Source organism: Eubalaena glacialis, chromosome 12 (assembly GCF_028564815.1).
Source record: "Eubalaena glacialis isolate mEubGla1 chromosome 12, mEubGla1.1.hap2.+ XY, whole genome shotgun sequence".
Classification (NCBI taxonomy): Eukaryota; Metazoa; Chordata; class Mammalia; order Artiodactyla; family Balaenidae; genus Eubalaena; species Eubalaena glacialis.
In genome coordinates, this window is record NC_083727.1 from 35,577,611 (window position 1) to 35,600,440 (window position 22,830).

Below are 22,830 nucleotides of genomic sequence, written 5' to 3' on the forward strand. Positions count from 1 at the left end.
AGTTAACCCAGTGCTTCCTACCTTGCTATATAGATAGTACATTTTGTGTTGAATCACTTTGTGTCTACTAATGCTGTTTAAAAATAAGCCTACCATTTAATTCAGATTAGGGTTAGCCATTAATGAATACTGGCAAAGAAAATCTAATATATATCCACGGTCTCTACTATCAGTTATTTAAGGCCTTTAAGTCTCACAGGCTTTAGGTTTATTTCCACACGTATTTATTCCAGGAGCATTCCCTGTAGACTCACTCTGTTTAAATATCCTCTATGAAGAAATCAGACTTTTCTGAGCAGGTGGACTATGTGAGCTGAATACACCACCAAGTCAAATCACCCCCTTTTCAGTGACCTTTTGGCCACAGATGTCAAAATGTTTCCATCCCCTTCCAGACTCAAGAGACAGATTATTTTTGATAAACTCTAGTATTTATTAAATTATAAAGTCTGTAATCAAAAAGAAAAATGTGGATCAAGACACACCTCAAACTACAAGGACTAGACAGCAAAGCCTATGGGAACGCCATGAAGTGTGTTACAGACAAGATTCTGAAACGAAGTTATAAGCTGTTTTCTTTACATTTCCATTTCAGTAACTTTACTATTAAATAGTTGTTATTCATCTATTTTAAAACCCCAAATTCACATCTATGCTCACATTAATTAAGCTTCTTGTTCATACTGATCCCAGACATCTCATAGGTGCCAAATTTTAGTAATGGTTTTATGTCATTCCATGCAGAAAAATATGACAATGCAAGAGTCAGATGAGGATCGTTAATGCACAAATAATACACGCTGGCCAAAAGAACTGAAGATATTTTAAAAAACTATAAACAGACCTCAAGAAAACTGGGTTATTACTAAACAGCTCTCAACTATTAACACCCAAGTTCCTTATATTAAATAAATTTCTCAACAGAGACATGTTAGACATTTTAATTACAGGTCTATCCTTACCATACCCCTTCCCACCCCAACTCCCAAAATGCACTACTAGGGATGAGTATAATGTTATGTGGGCAGAAATGTACAGATAACCATTTTTACCTTGAGCATGGATCTGAAAACTTTATTACCTAAACTTCAGTTACTGTGCACTGTCCATCAGGCCTTCTGGATCTGACACTGACACCCACTGTTGCACCCCCTGCCACGGATCGATCAGTTCCTGATAGATCAGATCGATCAGATACTGTCTGGTTGGGATTAGGAACCGAAAGTCTCTGTTGGGTCAAGGAGTGTTGCGCGACAAGCGCAGATCCATCCTCACTATCACTACTGGCATCTGATTCGGTTTCTTCAATGGAAGTGTCTGGTGCTGGTACCCTGCCTGAAGATGGTGACTCATGATCTTCTTCTCCTTCCCCCCTATGACTCCTTTCAGCTATGCTGTCTCCACCGAGCTGTAAATGTGCAAAAGAGTCTTCCAGAGAAGTGCTTGCATCAGGGGATGGTGTTGCAGGGCTTGTTAACTGACCATCTACTGACGTCAGGGGCCTTACAGAAGAAGACACTAGAGGCTGAACAGAAGCTCCACTCTGTGCTGATACACTGTCCGCTCCATCAGCAGAGCTCTCTCTTGCTAGGTTTACGGTATTAGCATCACAGTCCAGCCTAAGTCCGGCTACTCCCTTCTTTGGTATATCTATTATATCCCGCTTAATCTTCCTGCGACGTCCATGTTCATTTCTCCTATATTGAACCATATTTTCAAGATCGGCAACATACAGAAACCCGGCAATTAACATTTCGGTGCTCTTTTTACCTTTGGAAAAAGCATCTTCCAGCTCTCTACTAGTACGCTCATCATACTGCCACCACCCATTTCTTCCTTCATAATACCATGCATATTCACCATTTCCTCTACTTGCTGCCTTGAGTTCTTCTGGTGACAATAAGGTTGGCTTATCAAGGAAATCCTCGGGAATTTCTTGTCGACAGAGGGCACATCGCTTTCCAAGCCATGACGCTCCCTTCACACATAGATAGCAGAAAACATGCTTGCAAGGCAGACTGACTGGGTGAACACATGTTTGCAGACAAATGGCACATTCAGGGACAGTTAGAGAAGGTGCAGTATTAGAACAGGACTCATTTGCTTTCCTGTTCGTAGGAAGCATGTTTATTGAGTGATCAATTTCACCACAGCCAGCCATCCTGAGAAAATGAGAGAAAATACATATAATATTAAAATCTTGTTTTAACTCTTCCAATATCTTAATTCAACAATTCAGAAAACATTATGTACCTGTTACATGCAAGCCACATCCTAGACAATGGGGATACAAAAATGAAAGAGAAAAAACTCTAACTTGTACAGAAAAATCTTTTTGATTTGTATTAATTTTTACTTGGGGGGGGGGGGCAATGAGGCACACAAATGTTAAGCCAAGAATAAAAACATACAACCAAAGTATAGATTTCAAATAAATACACCATTTCTATTCATTCACAGAACTTGCAAGATAGAACTAAATGCAAAGATTTTAAAATGTATCAATACAACCCATCTAGACTTTTACAATCAGTCTGGAAAGTAGAGAAACAGAAAATCGCTAAAAGTAATTCAGGTTACAGTTGCAGAAAGTAACAAATTTTGTAGCCTTTTAGGATACTACTAGGTGCAGTTTTGCAAATATTGCCATGTATTAATGTACTTTTGGTACTTGACAAGGAGACCATATGAAATCAATACCAGAGTTTAAATTCTAGAAATTCCCTTTCTCTGCTGTATAATCTAAAAACACTGGTTAAACCAGTCATTTCATTCCCCCTCTGTGAAACACTCTCTTCTTATGGCCTTTTCTGTTGTTGCTGCCTCTTTCTAAACCATACATATGCTCTTCTTGCTATACTCTTTCAAGATGATCTCATCTATATTCATGGCTTCAACTGTTACTGACTCATAAGTTGACAATCACCAGCCCAGGTCTCTCCTTTTAGCCCTATACCTATACTTTTAATTGCCTATTTTAGATCTCTTCTTGGATGTCTTGAAGGCACAAAAACTGAATTTATGATCTGCTTCCTCCTTATTTACTCACTCCCTAAATGCCCCTCTGGAGACACCTCTATTCATCTGCTTTTCAAGCCAGAAATCCATCATTGAAGCTGTCCTTCTCCTAACCCCTCCCCAACCAAAACATCAGCAAGCTTTATATTTTATCTCCTAAATATCCCCTAAATCCATCTACTATCCATCTCTACCCTTCCCTAGTCATCAAGCAAACACTATTTATTAAATTACTGCATATGCCTTTTAATGGGTCCAGCCTTACCCCTTTTTAAAAAGTTGATTTTAGGTTAAAGACCAGGATCTACATGCCCTGCATGGTCTGGATGCCAGCTCCCACGCCAGCCTCATCTCACATCAAACTTCCCCTTGATCAGGCTTCCAGCCACAGTGGCTACTCCCTCCAATAATAGGTTTTCTCTATATGGAACATTTCTTCACTTCTTGCCTCTCATGCCCCGCCATGGACAAACTACTACCCATCTTATATCTCTCTTGAGAAAGCCTCCATGAAGTCATAAAAGTTAGGTGGGAAACCACCCCACCAAAAAAAAAAAAAAAAGCTCAACAAATGTTACAATCATGTAAGACCACGGGAGAAAATGACATGAATACCGAAGTTGCCCTGAAGAGGAAGGAGAGAGGAAAAAAACCCAAAGATTTGTCAAACTATCTACAAGCAATAAATGCTGGCAAGGGTGTGGAGAAAAGGGAACCCTCCTACACTGTTGGTGGGAATGTAAATTGGTGCAGCCACTATGGAGAACAGTATGGAGGTTCCTTAAAAAACTAAAAATAGAACTACCACACGACCCAGCAATCCCACTCCTAGGCATATACCCAGAGAAAACCATAATTCAAAAAGATACATGCACCCTAATGTTCACTGCAGCACTATTTACAATAGCCAGGACATGGAAGCAACCTAAATGTCCATCAACAGAGGAATGGATAAAGAAGATATGGTACATACATACAATAGAATATTACTCAGCCATAAAAAAGAACAAAATAATTCCATTTGTGGCAAAATGGATGGACCTAGAGATTGTCATACTGAGTGAAGTCAGACAGAGAAAGACAAATATCATATGATACCACTTATATGTGGAATCCAAAAAAAAGGGGGTACAAATGAACTTATTTACAAAACAGAAGTAGAGTCACAGATGTAGAAAACAAACTTATGGTTACCAGGGGATAAGGTACCATAAGTTTGAGGGATAAATTGGGAGATTGGGACTGACATATACATACTACTATATATAAAATAGGTAACTAATAAGAATCTGCTGTATAGCACAGGGAACTCTACTCAATGCTCTGTAATGGCCTATATGAGAAAAAAATCTAAAAAAAAAAAATAGTGGATATATGTGTATGTATAACTGATTTACTTTGCTATGCACCTGAAGCTAACACAACACTGTAAATCAACTATACTCCAATAAAAATTTTTAAAATTAAATTAAAAAATAAAGATTTGTCAAACTGGATGTATAGAGCTTAAACACTGGCATAAAATTTGGAACTTCCACCTTACTGATTCAGATAAACATTTATTATACTACTACTATGGTCCATATACAATTCTGAGTATTGATGGATCTAAAGATGAATAAGACACATACCTACTCTGTTAAATAAGGAAACGTACATGCAAACAAGCAGATATTCACAACGTGACCTGATTGCTGCAATAACTGAAATGTGTTAGGATACTTATTAAAAGTAACAATGATAAGAAAGATGAGAGGATAGACATAGGTTAGAAAATTTGGGGTACAGGAGGCTGGGGAGTGGAGGAGATTCAAGGCAGAGACATGTGCAAAGCACTGAGTTATAAGCAATGGAGCAGCAGGAAATAAAGCTGAAAAGGTAACCAGATGCCCAACCTGAAAACCTTATTGTGCCCTGCTAAAGAAACATCTGATTTGGTTTAATCCCATAGTAATAGGAAACCACAGATATTTTAAAGGGGGAGAAAATGATAAGAGGGAGTATACGAGTGATAAGTGAAAGACTGAGAAATGGAGGTGAAGACCTCACAGAGACTAGCAGCCCTTAATTAACTGCTGGTTAAAGTGAGTGGCAATCTCTCTCTACTAGTTGGTTCTACCATTTTAAATACGGAATATTTAGTATTTAATCACCATAAGAATATCTGCTTTTTTCCCCAAGATCAAGCTCTCAAAAATGGGTTCAATGGTTACAAAAGGTATATAGTCAGTAAAAATGTTTACACTTATCTCTTAGGCTTTCATCACAGTACATCTAATCAAACAAAAATCCATTCTCTTACTGCTTTTTCTGTGTCCTTGGTTCCTCAACAGGCAAGGTTCAAAATGATAGTAAGTTTTTGAAAAGACTGCACTTATCTAGAAAAGGAAGCAACACACAGTCTCAAGGGAAAGAACTGATCTCCATGAAATGCTTAATTTCCAATCTTTTTTTTTTCAACCTTTAATTTCATTTCCAATCAACTCCTTTACCAGAAACTCTAAGTTACAGAACCTAGTAAAATACAACTTTTTCCTAACCTATGGTAAATTCTAAGTCAACCAAATATGACCTCTTAATATGTGTTAGGCACTACAGGAGCTTCAGAGTATTTTGAGATACACTCGTGCCTTCAAAGATTTTGTAATTTAACAATCTGAGTTATAAGTGAAAGCACATGCTTCTCAACCGGTCAATTAATATCCCCCACCTATTTCCCCTAAAATGAACTGGCTGTACACAGAATATTTTGTTAGGCTCTCAAAAACTCATATGTATTTCTTGAATACAAAATCTAAGTACTTTCCAAAATGGCAAGAGACAGAATACCACATATTTCACTTGTCATTTAGCAAAAGATTCAGAATACTTTTGTCTGCCCCAGGTAATCTTACACTGTGATAACAGTTTATATACACTACTTTCAATTTGGCCAAATACTATACTCAGTGCCCAAAGTACCTTTAAGAGATTTAAAAGAAAAAATATCTCACACACCATGCTTCTGGGACCTCAGTTTTCTCATCAGTAAAACAGGAAAAATCCATGTTTTGACTCAAAATTCCCTTTTCTAAGATATCTAATACATGCTCATCACACAGTACATAATAAATACTTGCTAACTGAACTTAGCTTCTCACTTTTCTGTTTATTGGCAAAAGCTATATATAGGCCGTGCTCAGGAAAAGAACAACTCTGAAAACAGTTGTAAGGCACTGGCTACCTAGTTTTAATTCATCAGGTCCTATCGCTACATTTAAATCTCAGGATAACTTAACATTTTCATAACAAAAAGAACTAAAATCAGCTGTAGAAAGGGTGAACGATTAGTACATATATTCTTTCATCCCTTTCAATTTAAGTTAAAGAAATCAGTTGTCAATGAAATTCTTGAAAATCTTTTTTAAAATCTCCATATTTATTTGAAGCCCAAATAAGAAAAAGAAAATAAGGAAGCCCTCCATCCACAAGTAATAATTTAACTGAGTAAGCGAGATGTTTGATTCTATTCGGAAGACAAAATATTGAAATGGGCTAATGCTCATCAGTACTCTGAAAAAACAATAGCAACATCTCATATACAATAAGTCCATATCCTAAACTATCTAGGTACCTTCTGGGCAAAGGACAGGCCAATAAATTTAAAATTTTAAAAAGAAAATGTCTAGTAAAATGTAAATAAAATATCCAACAGTGCAACTTGGATGAACGCCATACTTTTAAAAGATACATAATCCCAAACCCTGCTGTATTTAAGTAAAATTAACCCCAAAAGTCAATCTTCCATTAGATGCAGTTATCTACAAAAAAGAAAGTTTTCAACCTAAAAGCATTACTCTCCATCCTGTTTAATTATGATCAATATTTTATATGACTCTTACTCTTGCATGCACAAATAAACGTAAACATATAATTAACAAACTAAAAAAAGCAATTACAACCATCTCAGGGGAAGACATGAACTGTGAAAGCAACAAGCTTAGAAAGGAAAAACAATTCTTTTGGGGCAGGTATTTTGGTTCCCTCATTAGAATGAAGTAAAATTGGATAAACTTCATCAGAAAACAGACACAAGATAGTTAAAGTTTCATTCACCTAAAGCACTTTCAACTATCAATTTGCCATAGCAAACATCAAATTCTGATTCTGTTTAGCCCACCAAATACACTCCTAGTCTATCACCAACTAAGAAACGGAGAGAACTTATAAATACTTTTTACATAACTCTGGATGAGGCACATACAGTGGACAAGATACCATTAAGATATTCAACAAGATAAAGACAAAGCAACCCAAACCACTAGCCTGCCTATCTATAGACACACTTCAAGGTAATTTTCATTACCATTTTAATCTACTCTACAAAACAGACTTTTTTTCTTTGTATAGTTTCAATGATCTTCAAATGGGTTGGAGACTGAATATGTTCAGAGGATCATACTGGTGTGTAAGAAATGCTTTTTTTCCTTTCCTTTTTGTAGAGCAAGGATTTGATAAAGAGAATGCTAATCAAAGAGAGGTATTCCCTAACTAATAAATGTCTCAGGAAACTTCAGAGATCATTTTGAAAAAGGGAATTTATTTCCTGGTTACTAAATTAAGAATAATATGTAGAAATTTGGAATGACGTTAGTCCAACTCTGCTGAAGAACATAGTAAATGTTTCACTTTTTCCAAGACTTTTTTACTAACTGAACTCTTAATGTGATATTATGACTTTTAAGCATAAATCCCATTCTTCTTCTAAACTATGTAAAATATTTCTGGAAGACAAACGTCTATTAATGCTAGTAAGCCTTCTCTTCAACAAGACCAAATATAGAGGGATATGGGCAGATTTAGTGGAAATTTCCAAGTATTCAGATTTTGTTTAATCTTCCTAAAGACATTTCATTAGTCAAAAGAAAGGTAAAATTACTATAAATGAAAAAGACCTTTAGCTTACATAGTATTGAAGAAATTTCTGCCAGCAATAAAAACTACAAATATTAAAAATCAGATTTTTAAGTCTGGGCTCAGAATCCAATTAAAAACATAAAAAAGGGAATAAAGAATAAGGTACTGCAACATCTTTTGTGCAGACCTACCAAAAAAGAATGGCATCTTCCTTCCCAAAACTTTGACTATTTTTTAAAAGAAAAAAATTCCTCAAATCTTTAGTTCTGCTGGAATATAAAGAGTTTGAGGTTTAATACAAGTTAAAAATATAACATTAAAATTTTAATTTTAACAATGACCATTCCTAAGTCCTTAAGGCAAAATTCTTAACTTTTCCTATTGTACAGTATGTTGTAATTGGTGGGTGTTTAATTTCTGTTGGATGTCTGTTGATGCATATCTTATTACATTAAAATATAACAACTAACATTTACTGATTGCATAATATGTGGCAGATACTCTGCGAAGCACTTTATATCTAATCCTCTTATCACCCTACGAAATGGGTCCACTATTTTCCTTATTTTACAGATGAGGAAACTGAGGTACAGAAAGTTCAGGTGAAGAAATACCCAAAGCCACAGTTCATTAAGTGACGGAGCCAGCCTCAAATCTAGGTTTCATAATCCAGGTGATCTAACTTCATAGTCTTTACCCTTAACTGTTACAGAATGCCTCTAAAATAATCATGACTATCCAAATGTAAGAACCGCCATCAATAATTTTAGGAAAGATAAGACTTCAGGAAGTTACTAAGAAATTTCACAGACTGATAAAGGAATGACATTTTTATCACCTGCTGCAAGAGCTGTCACGTATTTCTCCTTACTCCTTTTCAGTTTTGAACAGAGAAAGTGTCTGAGCATCTACCATGCCCATGGCGCTAGCAGAGAAATGGATAATAAAACCTGCCATCAAAGTTAAGTTGAAGAACACTACATTACCTAATGGTTTCTGATAAGTGTAGGATACCATTTCTTCCTTTGTACTCCCCAGTAACTAGCAGGGAGGGGATAGATACATTTTAAATGGATGAAATGTACTATGCAAGAAGTATTGCAAAGACCTTGTACATTACGCTATCTTAGTAAGTTTAAACACTTACTTTAAATACAAATGGTTCTTAAACATTGTTAGGTCACAGTCTTATTAAGGAAATCTTACATATAACCTCAAGGAGTTCAAGGATCTCTATGAAGCTGGTCCATGTATGAACCCCTAAGGAGGCAACAGGAATTCACTGAAAGGTTTTATGTTAGGAAGTGACAGTCAGTTTAGTAGTTTATCAAGACCATTTGGACAGGAGTTTGGAGGAAGACTTGGTAGCATGGGGCTAAAAGGAAACTAAAATTTATAGTAATCCAGGTATAAGATAATTGGCGGGGGGGGGGGGGACAGATGTAAGGCTCCAACAATAGAATATAAGAAATACTAAGGAAACAGAAATGAAAGCATTTAGTTACTGATGGATGATGGCATCATTCATCAAGATTCAGAACTTGAGGGGAGTTCTGACATAATGACTTGGAGATATTTATAAAGTCTTCAGATGAAGACAGGTAGATGACAGCTGAGTTTACTAGATAGGTGCTCTGAAGAAATCTAAGCAGAAAGAAGTCTCATGAGTCACCAACACATACATGGTTCTTGGGACATAAAAATGTACGAATGCCCAAATTAAACCTGTAGATAGAGCACACAAAAGGGCCAACCATAGAACCTTGGATTACTCCAACGTTTATAAGTGAGGCAAAGGATGGGAGGAATGGTCAGAGAGGAATGGGGAATAAAGTAAGACTGCCACCTCAAAAGCCACAAGGGGAGACATTTGCAAAAAAGAAGGGTCAAGCAAGGAGAGAACGTATAAAAGTTACTCTTCAACTTATGAAAATTTCCATATTTGTAGTGAAATATATGGTGCAAAAATTGTGAGCACCATATACTGATTAGCTATTTTGATTCCCAGAATCCATCAAGCCTGCTATCAATTACTTTTTACTCAGCTAAGACATCTTTCTTTCCCTATTCCCACAAAGACTATTACAAAACTTCTCCAACCTCTTAGTAACAAGATATTCTGGACTCCCTTATTAAGAAATAAGGTATGAATGACTCCTCAAAATTTATTTTTATCTTCACTCTACCTTATCATCATTCCTCTTGGCTCAGGATGGGGTACTGCTAGTTTTCAAAGCTAAACCATCCCAATTCCTCCAAGACTTCGATTAATATTCTCCATCCCTAAATTTCAAAATCAACTAACATGCTAAGTCTAATGACCTCTTTCAGTCTAATCTATTCGATCCCATTGCACTAAATGATATTATTAATCATCGACTCTTTTTCTAAAAATTTATATTATTCATTTCCATGATGGTACTCTCTCCCAATTCTCCTTTCTGTATCATTTTTTTTTCTACCTTCTTTAGCTTCCCTTAAATACCAGTATTCCTCACAGGGGCTCTTGGGTGACCAAATTTTCATACTACATTCTATGCCTAGACAATCTACTGAATATTCCAAACTTATATAGATGTATTAGTTTGGAATACTCAGTAGATATATAGTATATATATACATATAAACCCCCATGAGTCCCCAAATCTAATATCCAGAACTGTTCTGGATACCTAAAATCTGTATTTCCAATTCTGTATTCAAAAAGTCTACCTCAATATTCTCCAGTCACCTGAAATCAAACATTAATAAAACCAAAATTATCTGCTCACCTAAACCTACACACTCTTCCTTTGGTCTCTATCTTGGATAAAACTTGGGAGTCATCCTCAGTGCCCCCCTATTCCTTGGCCACTTTGCTTTTCTGCAACAGAAACTTCTTTAGAATGTGTTCCCTTCATTCCTAAAGCTGTGACCTTAATTCTGGCCTCTTGGACACACTCTTGTACAAAATACTGACCTCCCAAGTGGCCTTTCTGACCTCAGTCCTTTCTTCTTCATCTTTCCTCAGTTCAATTATGTCTAATTAGTCTCCCCTCCACTCAATCTTCAATAGTTTTCTATTGCCTACATAATCTCACAGAAATTCCTAAGCACTGGCTTTCAATTACACTGACATAGCCTTCAGAGTAAAACAGACTTAGTTAAAATCTATCATTTATTCTTACTGTTGACCTAGAACAGTGTTTCCCAAACTTCTCTGAAGATGAGAATTAGCTGGTGTCCTGGAAATCTGGACACATCTGGGTTAGAGTCTAAAACTCAGTTTTCAAGAAGTGCCCTAGTAGATTATTCTCAGAGAAATTTGGTAAACACTGACCCAGGGAAAATGACTTCATCTCTGTTTCTTCATCAGTAAATAAGGCTACTACTATCTTGTGACTGAATTCAATAATCCAAGTAAAATACCCAGTAAGCCACCTGGCAATAAGTAGGCACTAAATAAACACTCATTCCCTGTGAAGTCTCTATTTCCCACTCCACCTTCACACATAGGACTGCTCCCTGACTCCCCTAAGATACCTTGATATTTAGGCAGCTGTGCCCTTCCCCATTCCCTTGGCTTAAAAAATAATTCCTAGTTTTCTCAGATTGTTAAAATTCTATTCATTCTTTAAGACCAAACCAAAAGTTCCCTGTTCACTCTGAACCCTTCAGATGGAATAAATCCTCTCAGTTCTGAAAGCATTTTATTGTTGCCTCAATATAGTATTTCTTCTACTGTGTAATTATTAATTACATATGTGTCTTACTTACTAGACCACAGTCTAGTTCCTTGATGGCCATGATAGTCTGATGGTCAGACTATCTGACCTACAGGATTAAAAAATATACATATGTATATAGATAGATAATACATGAACAGGGTTAAATAAAAAATATATTTGTCCCAATTTTAAAGAAAAATGCTTACTGGTTTCAATTGTCTTTTATCAAATTCTCAACACTGACTAAGAATGATATGGTCATACTTTTAATGGGAATATATAATCAAAGCACCATATTGGAAAAGTAGATAACAATAGTTACATGTCAAACTGGGAGAACATGTGAAATAGTATCTACAAGGGTCACTCTCTGGTCAAGTATATTAAACACTGTTATCACCAAAACTGTAAAAGTAAAGTGTTCACTGCATTTTTCATGAGTGACTCAAGTTGGATATTTTTCACATCAACTTGGAAGACGGAAATATGATGTTCATTGTGTGAAAAAGTTTCATCAATAACAGAACGAAGTTCAATATGGGCAAGATCAAGGTAGTAGTAACATTTTAAAGCATATTTCACAAAGAGAAACTGATAGGAAAACAGAACTAGTAAAACTGGGGACTACAGTGACTCCAATAGGAATTAAAATGCATGTACTAACTTGTTAAAAAAAACCAATTAATTAAAAAAACCAATTTAATTTAGTGAAACATGTTTTTAATAACTAGTGTTCTATAACCCATAAGTCTTTCTTATTTATAAAGGCTGATATTATCTCCTTAGCTTAGTTATTTAAGTAAATTACTATGTAAAGAAAAAGTAGAACCTAGAAGACCTGGAGATCTTTCCAGTTTTTTTTTAGCCTTCTATGAGCAAATTTCTCTGTCTTCAGTTCCACTTTTTAATAGAGATTTTTCCCTATGAAGAGATTTTTTTTGGAAATCTACATTAATAATAATTTAATGTGAATAAAATTGTCAACTCAAAGATCTAAAAGTCTATATAAAATGCTCATTTTGTATAATTAAAACTAACTATGACAGATACTTGATTTATTACATTTTATACCAGTCCACTTAATTTACTGCAGCTTTGGAACAAACATGATGCCATACTTACATTTCTATTACAGATCCCACAGATGCCTGTCACAAAAATAAAACATCATCTTCACGAGCAATCAGCCAGTTTGTAGTATTTTCTCCTCCATTGCTGGATCATCCTGTGCTGCAAAAGAAAAATTTCAACATCAACTTCTCTACAGACTAAGATCAACAAAATTAAAAATTAATTTCAGTCAATTATGTATGATTCTTCATTTAACAAAATTCACTGGCAAATTTTATCTCAAAAGTGGAAAAATTTCAAGACAAGGATGCCTGCTTTCACCACTGCTATTCAACACTTTACTGGAAGTTCTAGCCAGAGCAATTAGACCAGAAAAAGATATGAAAAGCATACAAATTGGTAAGGAATAAGTAAAACCATTAACTATTTGCAGAGACAGTAAAATTTTCTCTATTCTCTATATAGAAAATTCTGGAGAATCCCCAAGAAAGCTACTAAAGCTAATAAATTCAGCAAAGTTGCAGTTTGTTATAAGTTCAATGCACAAAAAAGTCAGTTCTGTTTCTGTATCTAGCAGTCAACAATTCAAACAGGAAATCAAGAAAGCAATTCCATTTATAATAGCATCTAAAAGAATGAAATACCTAGAAATCAACTTAACCAAGGAGGTGAAAGACTTGTACGTTGAAAACTACAAAGCACTGCTGAAAGAAATTAGAGTTAAATAATGGAAAGACAGCTGGTGTTTATGGATTGGAAGACTATGAAGATGACAGAACTATCCAAAGTGATCTACAGATTAAACACAGTTCTTATCAAAATTCCAAGAGCCTTTTTTCCAGAAATGAAGAAACAAATCCTCAAATTCATATGGAATTGTGAGGGGCCCCAAATAGCCAAAATAATCTTGAAAAAGAACAAAGTTGGTGAGTTCAAGCTTCTCGATTTCCAAACTTACTACAAAGCTATAGTAATCAAGACAGGGTGGTACTGGCATAAGGATAGACAAAGATACCAACAGAAGAGAGAGTCCAGAAATAAACCCATCTATGGCCAACTGATATATTTTACCACAAGAAAAAAAATTTAAGTGAAACAAGTTCTATATGGACAAAGTAGCCCACATGGAATGTATTCCATAGCCACTGCCTTCCTACAAGAAGGTAATGTATGGGAAGGCAAGGTCGTCATCACATTAACTAGGACCTCCTGGTATTTATATGTATGTCCAAGTTTAAGCCAACCTTCTCTCAAGATGCCTGTTGTCCAGGAAGTCCACAGTCACCAACTAAAGCATCATCTCAGCCATTAATCCTCTTTCTTCTCATTTAGTATTTCCTCCTTCCACTTCATCATGCCCACTGTAGGAGGCTCATTTTACCACACAGAAATTAGAATCAAGCATACATGATGACTAAAGAGATGACGGGCTTCACAGTAACCACAAGACAGGAGAGACAAATACTCTTTCAGTTCCAAGTGCCGCTCACAGTGTGGGAATCCATCTCCCTAAAAAGCTTGTAATTTTAGTATTTAAAGATTTTTAAGACGATATATGGCCTTTAAATACAAGCCAGCCTATCTCACCAAATGTTAAACAGACCAAACAGTGTGCAATCTGTTTCAAAACTGGAGAACTTTCAAAAGTAACTGACTAGAAAGGGTTTCTAAACAACTTGACTTTTTGTTTTACTCTGACTTTAGAACTTAGTCTTTACATGATAAGGACTCCACTGTCCTGACTTTCCCCCACAGCACTTTCACTTTACCCTCCAAGAGCCTACAACTTCAATGGCACCAAAGAATACTCCATCATTCACTTCCCTCCTGTAGCCTACTCAAAATAGAAACTGTCCAGTTTCACACACAAGACAGTAGGAGACACTCTACTATTCTAACATCATTGCTCTTAAAAACAAACAAAAAACCCCCACTTATTCTTTGAAGTCTCTAACCATTGGCTATAATCCCCTATAGCTATTCTCTCTTAACCCTTAAGGTACTGACTTAATCTACTCACTACTGGTCATCCTATTCATCTTATCTCCTGACATCTCACCATGAACCTATTTAAATATCCTTGAGAATAAACCATTCAACACCTAACTCAGAGGTTCTTGAACTTGCCCCCCAGAGGTGGCTTGTTAGAAATACACATTCTCAGGCTCTAACCCGAGGTACTACAGGCCAGTAGAGATAGGTTTCAGCCCAGGAATCTCACCTCAAGTGATGCTGATGCAGGTAGTCCATCGAATACAATTTGAGAAACACTGTCCTTGTTTTTCCAATTCCTAAAATCCTAAATTCAATGAACTTCATCACCCCCCTCCCCCCAACAAAATATGATGGCCACATTTGGAACTAGATGCCTCCTAAAACTACTGCCTCTCTAAAATCTTAATCTCACTCTCAGATCACAAGCTCTGGTCCTTTAAGCTCACTTATTCTTTCCCACACCCACTCTTTAATTTCAAGGGGCCCTCCAGTCTCTTGACCACCTCCTTTCCTTTCTCCAATACCTGATCTCATTTCCTTTCCTGCCCAATCTGGAGCCCAACCATTTTAACTTCTTAAGAGAATGCTTGATTCTCTCATATCTCTCTCTCTCATCTACACATACTCTACACACCCCCATCTCTGCATATATCTTACAATGTGACATCTCAGCTTCCATGCCTTAACCAATGAGTGCTGACAGAGAAAAACAAAATTCTTTTTCTCATTCCCCTCCCAACACATCACACCAAATTCTGTCAACTTTCATCCCTAACACCTTTGGAATCTATCCTCCATTCTCTTGCCATTGCTAGTCCCCTAGTTTAGACTTTTATCCTCTCTCTCCTGGACTACTGTTCCGCCTGATTATCTTGCTTCAGTCTCACCCCTTAAATTTATTCACCAAGTCTCTGAGTGTGATACTCTTAAAAAGAAAAATGAAGCCTTCCATACGCGAAGCCCTATATGGGCTCTCCAGCCTATACAACAAAGGTAAAGCTCCTTAGGACAATATTCAAAAGCCTTAAAGACCTGAAACCTAAATAACTCTCTAGTCTTATTTATCTCTCACAAATTAATATTCTACTTACACCTAATTACTCAGTTCTCCAAACTTCCCTTTGTAGTTCTGTATTTCCTCCTGCCTGGTATAGTCTCCCTCTTTTAAGGCTAAAAAGAATGCTACTACCTTTCTCTGACTACCTCCAAAAAACTGTTCCCTCCCCTCTATTTTGTAATTCTTCTGTTACTGAATTTATCATATGCACTGCAATCATCTGTTGCTTCTGACTCTTCTAGTAAACCACGAGCCCCCTGAAGACAAGGACTATTATATCTCTAAGCGGCCAGTAAACTGCCAATCAGTTGTTGACGAATTGAACTGGTATTTCTTGGATGAATGAAAAACTAAATTTATTTACTAACATAACACAACATTTGCATTCTAATTGTGAATAGGCACCCAGCCACAAAAGACATAAAGATATCTAAGCTCTAATCCTTTCTTTAAACACCTTAAAATCTAACAGAGGGAGTTACTACATTTACAAATATAAAATTCATGCCATCTTTATATCTTTTGACAAGTACATCATTTATCCAGCTTTATTCCCTGGCAATGAATTCTCCAGAATGCAGATAAAAATCTAGGAATAAAACCAATTTTAGTAAATCTTGCAAGCTACGGGGACTTTTCCAATTCCTGTATCCCATGGCTAAATTTCAAAGCTGACTCTAAATGGATAATGGTTGAGGGGAGGAAAATGAACTAAAACCTATGTAGTAATCTAGGTCCTAGCTATGACAATTGTGGTCCTCAACTAGCAACATCAGCATTACCTGGGAGTTCCTTACAAACAAAATATCTGAAGCCCCACTCCCTACCAAGAGAATCAGATCTCCAGGTATTTCATATGCATATTGAAGTTCAGGAAGCACTAGTAGACCCATTACATCATTGAATCCTCAAAATGACTCTGTGAGAAATTTTATAAATGAGGCATCCCAAGCCCACAAGGATTTAACACCAAATCACAAAACTATCAATACTGGGAGATGAGATTCAAGCTCAAGTGTATCTTTAAAAAAATATTTTCCTCAATGTGCTGTATCTCAAAGAAAAGGTCTAGAATAGCATTATCTAATAGAAAGATGATGCAAGCCACATATGTAATTTCACATTTTCTATTAGCCACATTAACAATAAGAAAACAGGTAGATTTAATTTAAAGAATATATTTTATTTAACCCAATATATTCTAAACATTACCATTTCCACAGGTATTTAATATAAATAAATTATTAATGTGATATTTTACACTCGTGTGTGTGTACACTCTTTGAAATCTAGTGTGTATTTTACTTATAGCACAACTCAATTCAGACTAGCCACATAGTTTGCTCAATAGCTCCATGTGGCTAGTGGCTACCAGACTGGCAATGCAGGTTTAGAATGTCTTGCATACCAACAAGTGTTTTCCAACACAAAACTGGCAATTTACCACAAGAATTGCTGAATAAAGAAAATGAACTCCATGTTACTTTACTCACACCTTTGCTGGCACAGATAAAAAAGAAAATTGCATATTTTGCTGTGATCAAAACTGACTGGTTTAGCTAGTCCCAATTCTACCAAATAGATCCATCAACTCTAGCCTCTGAGAATTACAATGCCAATTGGGCACAACATAGGGTATGGCATGTATCAGTAATATTCAGAACAGTCATGTAAAGTAGCCCTCGGAACACGTCTACATTTGAAACCAAATATTTTTTCTTTAATGGAGGGAGGGGGAGGCTTTTACTTTCAACCAAAGATAAAAGAATAGTATAATTCTAACTACAGGCCAAAATTAATTTGGCAAACATACATAATTCCTTCTGCAACGAATGATTTGTAAATTATGACCAAAGTCAACACAATTTATGAATTATGACAGTAAAATTTACCACAATATTTTGACATGCAAATACCAATTAGCTAATGGGTTAAGGTTCCTTCTTAAGGTGCAAACTTATACAGAAATGAACTATTAGGAAGGTAACATAGAAAGAGAAAACATATGAAACTAAATGAGATATTTCTGCCCCTTAACAATTCTAAAGAAAAAAAGTGGCAGACTGAATTTAAAAATATATAAAAGAGATTAGAGTATCAGTTAATTTAAATCATTTACCCATTCAACCAATGGAGTATAACTGAAAATGAATATTGTATTATTTATAATTTGTGACCACTCAACAAATTCATGCTCCTATTATTTGCACCTACTGTTATTTTCTCTGAAAATAGTTAGGCTTAATTACAACTCCACTTTTCAAGTCAGTCATGGAGTCAAAAAAAAAAGTTTTTTTTAAAATTATAGATTCAAATAAATGATTACCTTTTTTAAAAGAACTCATCAAAGAAAAAGATAAGCATGTAACAGTTAAAATATCAAATTACAAAGATCTGAAGATTTCCTGTATTTTTCCAATTACACTAACAGCTAATGTTTAATAAAATAGTTCTCTTTATTTATTCAAAATACACAAAACAGGAAATGTCCACATAAAAGATATCAGTGACAGAAAAGAAAAATACTACAAATCTTACAACTTTTGGTATACAAAGTCAAAAAAGAAAAAAGAAAAAAAAGCAAGGACCAGTAAAGGAAGGAACACAGAGAGAGAGATCGGGTGTAATTTAGCAGATACATCTTAGTATTGCTTAAGAAAGAGTCCCAAATTGAGAGATGTAACTAAATGCCCTAATGTTTCCATTTTTAGCTTTCCTTCTCATCTCCTGCTAAAACTCAGCTTACAGAAAGCACAGGTCATACTGGGAAACAAAAGTCTTCGGTCAAAACTCATTTCAACTAAATGGGGTTCAATATTTTACAGTACTCTATGTTAAAGAATTATTTCCACCACTGCATTTAACACTTCCCATAAAAAACATTACTGTATGACAATCTCCGGGCTTCACAATCTTCATACCCAAGAATTAAATCTTTATATTTTCCACCCAAAAATGTGGGCTTTGCATTTTATTTTAACAAAACATTAAATGTGAATGTGAACAAATACTGTCTTTTAATCACATAAAACAGAAGTTGCATAGCCTGCAACCATTCTGTAAATAAGAAAAGCTCTGCTGCTAATTATCTGTGTGACCTTGGTCAAGTCACAACTCCCATGTCTTAGTTATTTCACCCTAATCTACACTTCCATAATTCTAAATACTTTAATTAATACGATTTAACAACGGGTTTTGTTTTAACTAACTCAAAGGGTAATAAGCCATGAACACTCAACAGTCCATAAACAGCACAGGTGGTTGTAGCAGAGTGTAAATAAGATGGATTCCATACCCACGAAGACAGTTTCTAATCCAGCTGGTCTCACAAAATCAGGTTCCTTGGGCACAATCAAAAACCAGGCAAGAGGATGGAAAAGGTTCACCTTCTGTTACTAACACTGCGGGAAAAAAGCATTCAAATACCCAACTGACAGTGTGTCAGGTGTTTTATGCTAGTAAATTGCTAATACATGAGATAATATTCTCTATGCAGATCAATATTGTGAAAAGAAAAAATTTAATACTCTTTTTTTTCTACTAAGTCAAGAAATCATTTTTAGATCCTTTCAAAAAAAAAAAAAATCTGCCCCATCCTTGCACAACTCAAAAACAAAATACTTTACCAGTTGACACATGTCTCCTAAAAAAAAAAAAAAAAAAAAAAAAAAATTCTTTTTTTCTTCCTCTTGTCTAATGATCAGCTATTTGGAAAAACAGTTTTCCTGATGATTATAATTCTACCAAGTTTTTAACAACGAGTGAATAACAAAATCCTACAAATGTTTACCATTATTTTCATTTGCCCACAATTTACACTGGCCCATTTGAAACATAAATTCTAAATCAAAGATTCGGCTTAACAAAATGCTCCAATTTTAAGATGTACAAGCTAAAACAAACACATCCAAAATCTATTTCTAGAGTGGTTTTTCACTTTTCCGGTTTGCTCTTTAAAATTGGATTACTTGATGTATTTTCCTGATTTTTAGAGCACTCCCAGACATTCAACACAAACAGTATTTGCTAGTCACAAAAACAGCAAAGCCAACATCATAAATCCTGTTATTTGTGCAGGTCATTTTCCTCCTGTGTCCTACATGCCGCGTCTTTTAAAAGTCTAAATATAGATTCACTTATTAAAAAAACAAAAACAGTTTTAAATCTTCCAGTTTCCGTAAGTATATACTGCTTTTAACGCCAATTTCATACTTTCAAATTCTATTTTAAAAGTACACACATTGGAGGGGTACCTGAAATGTCAATCATCCAAAGACAACGCGTTTTTCTATCATTTCTTGGCTTTCTTCTCTCAATTCCAGTTTTAATATTACTTAATAAACAAAATATTACTTAAACAAAATGTACGTACTTTAGAAACTTGAGAAATAAGTGCTCACTAAAATGGCACTTAGGGAAAAGAAAAACATATTAAAAGTGATATCAAGGGGAAAAGATCTAGTTGCCAGAAGTGTGTGTAAACTCAAAACAATTTTTCAGCCTTTCTCTAGATGCCCACGGAAAATAAAGCAGCGGCAACAATATAAGACCCGTACTCTTTCAGTCGGGATGGGGGGTAGGATGGGGGGTAGGGAGAGAATTCCGCACCCAGCAACCAAAAGAACAAAGCAACAGCCTCCGCTGTTAAGATGCACCGAGGTTTATGGAGGCTCAACGGGTATTGAGAGATCTCTTAATGATTCTGATGCTTTAATAACAGCGCTGGGCTTAACCGGGGCAAGGCGAGGGACTGCTCGTCATTTTAGGCAATACCCAGAAACTGAACAGGAGGAGGAAGGAAAGAGGGAAGAGAAAGAAGCCAAAGACACTCCGGAAAGAGACAAAATGCAGGAACTCTACGCCCTGACCCAAGGCCCGGGTAGAGGCCTCCGCACGGGAAATTGGGAGTAGGATACCCCTCAAACCATTGCCGCCCCTAAATCTTGAGGCCAAAAGTCCCCGTGTAGAGGCCTGACACCACCGATGAGGGGAGAGGAGAGGAGAGAGACCTGGCTGCCACCAAAGGCAGCGACGAGGACCCCGGCGGAAGAGGCTGCGCAGTAATGGCCGCTGCTCCGCCTCTCGCACCCGGACCGTGACCAGCTCCGGGCTGTCGCCCAGGGCAGGGGCTGCGGTGGCCCCAGGCAACGCAGAGCCCGTCACCGTCTTCTTGCCTGTGACAGCAGCCAAGCTGGGAGCGACGGAAAAGGCTGAGCTGTCCCACCCCGGCTCGGCGCAACAGCCGCGGTCGCCCCGGCCCAAGGGCGTCCACCTACGTACCGGCCCCTGACCCCGCCGCCGCCGCCCCTCTCAGGCCCGGAGCGCAGGGCCGACCCAGAGCGCGTCGCCGTTGGAGGTGACACTGCGGGCCATCACTCCTCTCCCCGAGTTAGGATCTCGGAGCGGCTGACTTTCACCCTGCCCCTCGAGTGGGCTTCGCCCCGACTCCCACCTCTGTGGCCACAGCCGCGATCGCCTCGCAGTCTTTTCTCTTCGGCCTCGGAGCCCGCAGCAGCCGGGGACGCGCGCGCGGCCGTCACGTGACCGCCGGTAGCGTCTCGGGGGGCGGGGCCGCGCGATGCGGAAGCAGCGCCGCGCACCCGTGAGCTCGCGCCAGCCCAGCTCCGCCCTAGTTCCCCACGCCCCGTTCCTGACGCACGGCGCAGGGTGCCTACCTTCTCCTATCTTTGGGGAGCTGCAGTTTCGCCGCTTCTAACTGCTTTATATTTTGCTTTACTTGTAATTAGGTGCCGAAGAATTCTGAAAGAATGCAAGTCCACCAGAGAGAGATTTGAGGCCGAGGAAGTAAGACACGTGTAGGACCAGCAGGTGGTGCTACTCAGAAACCCAGCTTCGAGATCCAGGAGAAGCCCTTTGGGCGCCTAGCTGGATTTGGGGGTGAAGAGTCCTTGGCAAAACTACTTGTTCTCTTTCAAAAAAAAAAAAAAGGAAGTTCCAATTTATTCATCTTTTGAACCACTGAGCAATTTAATAGGAAAAAAAAATCTTACTTTCCTTTGGGCTCATTTTTCTTAGACTAGGGCACAGGAAGCTGGAGGAAGAGATTAATCAGCATAAGAATCTAAAACTAAAGAAATGGCTTTATTTTATTGCACGTGTTTGGTTTCAAACATCAGAATCCTGGCAGTACCCTCCATTTCATTTTAGCACATACATTGTCTTTTTTGGGAACTGATTGTATTTTCTTAATTTGTAGTAAAATGAAAAAGGTGGAAGAGCATGCTTTTTTATTTTTAAAAGAATATATGTTTCAACATTCCTTGCCGGCGTCTTCTTAACTTGCAATGCTGTTGCATTTTGAACTCTCATTAACCGTTTATGGTTAATTTTCAAGGTTGGAAATTTTTCAATGTTTATATATATGTGCATTTTCTTTTATTCTGTCTGTCTACCTGTCTGCTGATCTGTCTATCCATCTGCGTGCAAGAAAGGAATTAATCAACAGGAATCCCACTAAAACGCCGTTACAGGCTTCAAACTCTCTCTCAGCCACAGCCATAGTCTTAGTCATTTCAGTGAGTAGCTCTTGATCACATCATCTTTCCTTGCTCACACCTATCTGTAATTTCTCTCTTTCTCTTATGCCCCATATCCACTTTGCAAATAATCTGCTGGCTCTTCGTTCGAAACACGTTTTGAATTGGACTACTGACCGCCTCTACTACAACCTACATTATCTCTTATCCCAGGGACTGGTTTTCTTGCTTCTGTCCTTGCTTTCCTTTGAGTCTGTTCTCCACCCAGAGGCCACAGTAAACTTATTAAAAAGGAAGTCGGTCATACCACATCTTTGTTGGAAGTCTCCCCTAGCTTCCCAAAACAAAGTAAAAACCAAAGTCCTTAACAGTGGTGCTAAGACTCTCCCCTCATTACCTCCCTGACCTCACAAACTGCTTGCTTAGCTTTGTGTTCCAAGAAGACTCTACAAAGTCTCTCAACCTCGGTCTCTGCAGTTGCTCTTTCCTCTGCTTGGAAAACTCTTCACCATAGTGGCTTTCTCCCTCTGTCTGGGCTCAAATGCCATCTTTTCACTCAGGCCTCTACTTGCCAAACTATTTTAAATCG

The 22,830-nt window shown here is 37.2% G+C and overlaps 1 protein-coding gene across 4 annotated transcripts; it reads right to left on the reverse strand.

Annotated features, from left to right (window-relative positions):
- Positions 1-431: 431 nt before the first annotated feature.
- Positions 432-21,286, reverse strand: RNF146 (ring finger protein 146). Of its 4 annotated transcripts, none has more exons than XM_061207112.1 (3): positions 21,197-21,286; positions 12,744-12,846; positions 432-2,162 (listed from the first exon to the last, which is right to left on the reverse strand). In XM_061207112.1, coding segments are annotated over exons 2-3 (1,083 nt in total). In that variant the 5' UTR covers positions 12,746-12,846; positions 21,197-21,286; the 3' UTR covers positions 432-1,081. The 4 variants fall into 4 exon arrangements, with proteins under 4 accessions (XP_061063095.1, XP_061063094.1, XP_061063097.1 ...); XM_061207111.1 differs by having other exon boundaries at positions 12,744-12,851; XM_061207114.1 differs by lacking the exon at positions 21,197-21,286 and adding an exon at positions 21,025-21,189.
- Between the last annotated feature and the right edge of the window lie 1,544 nt (positions 21,287-22,830).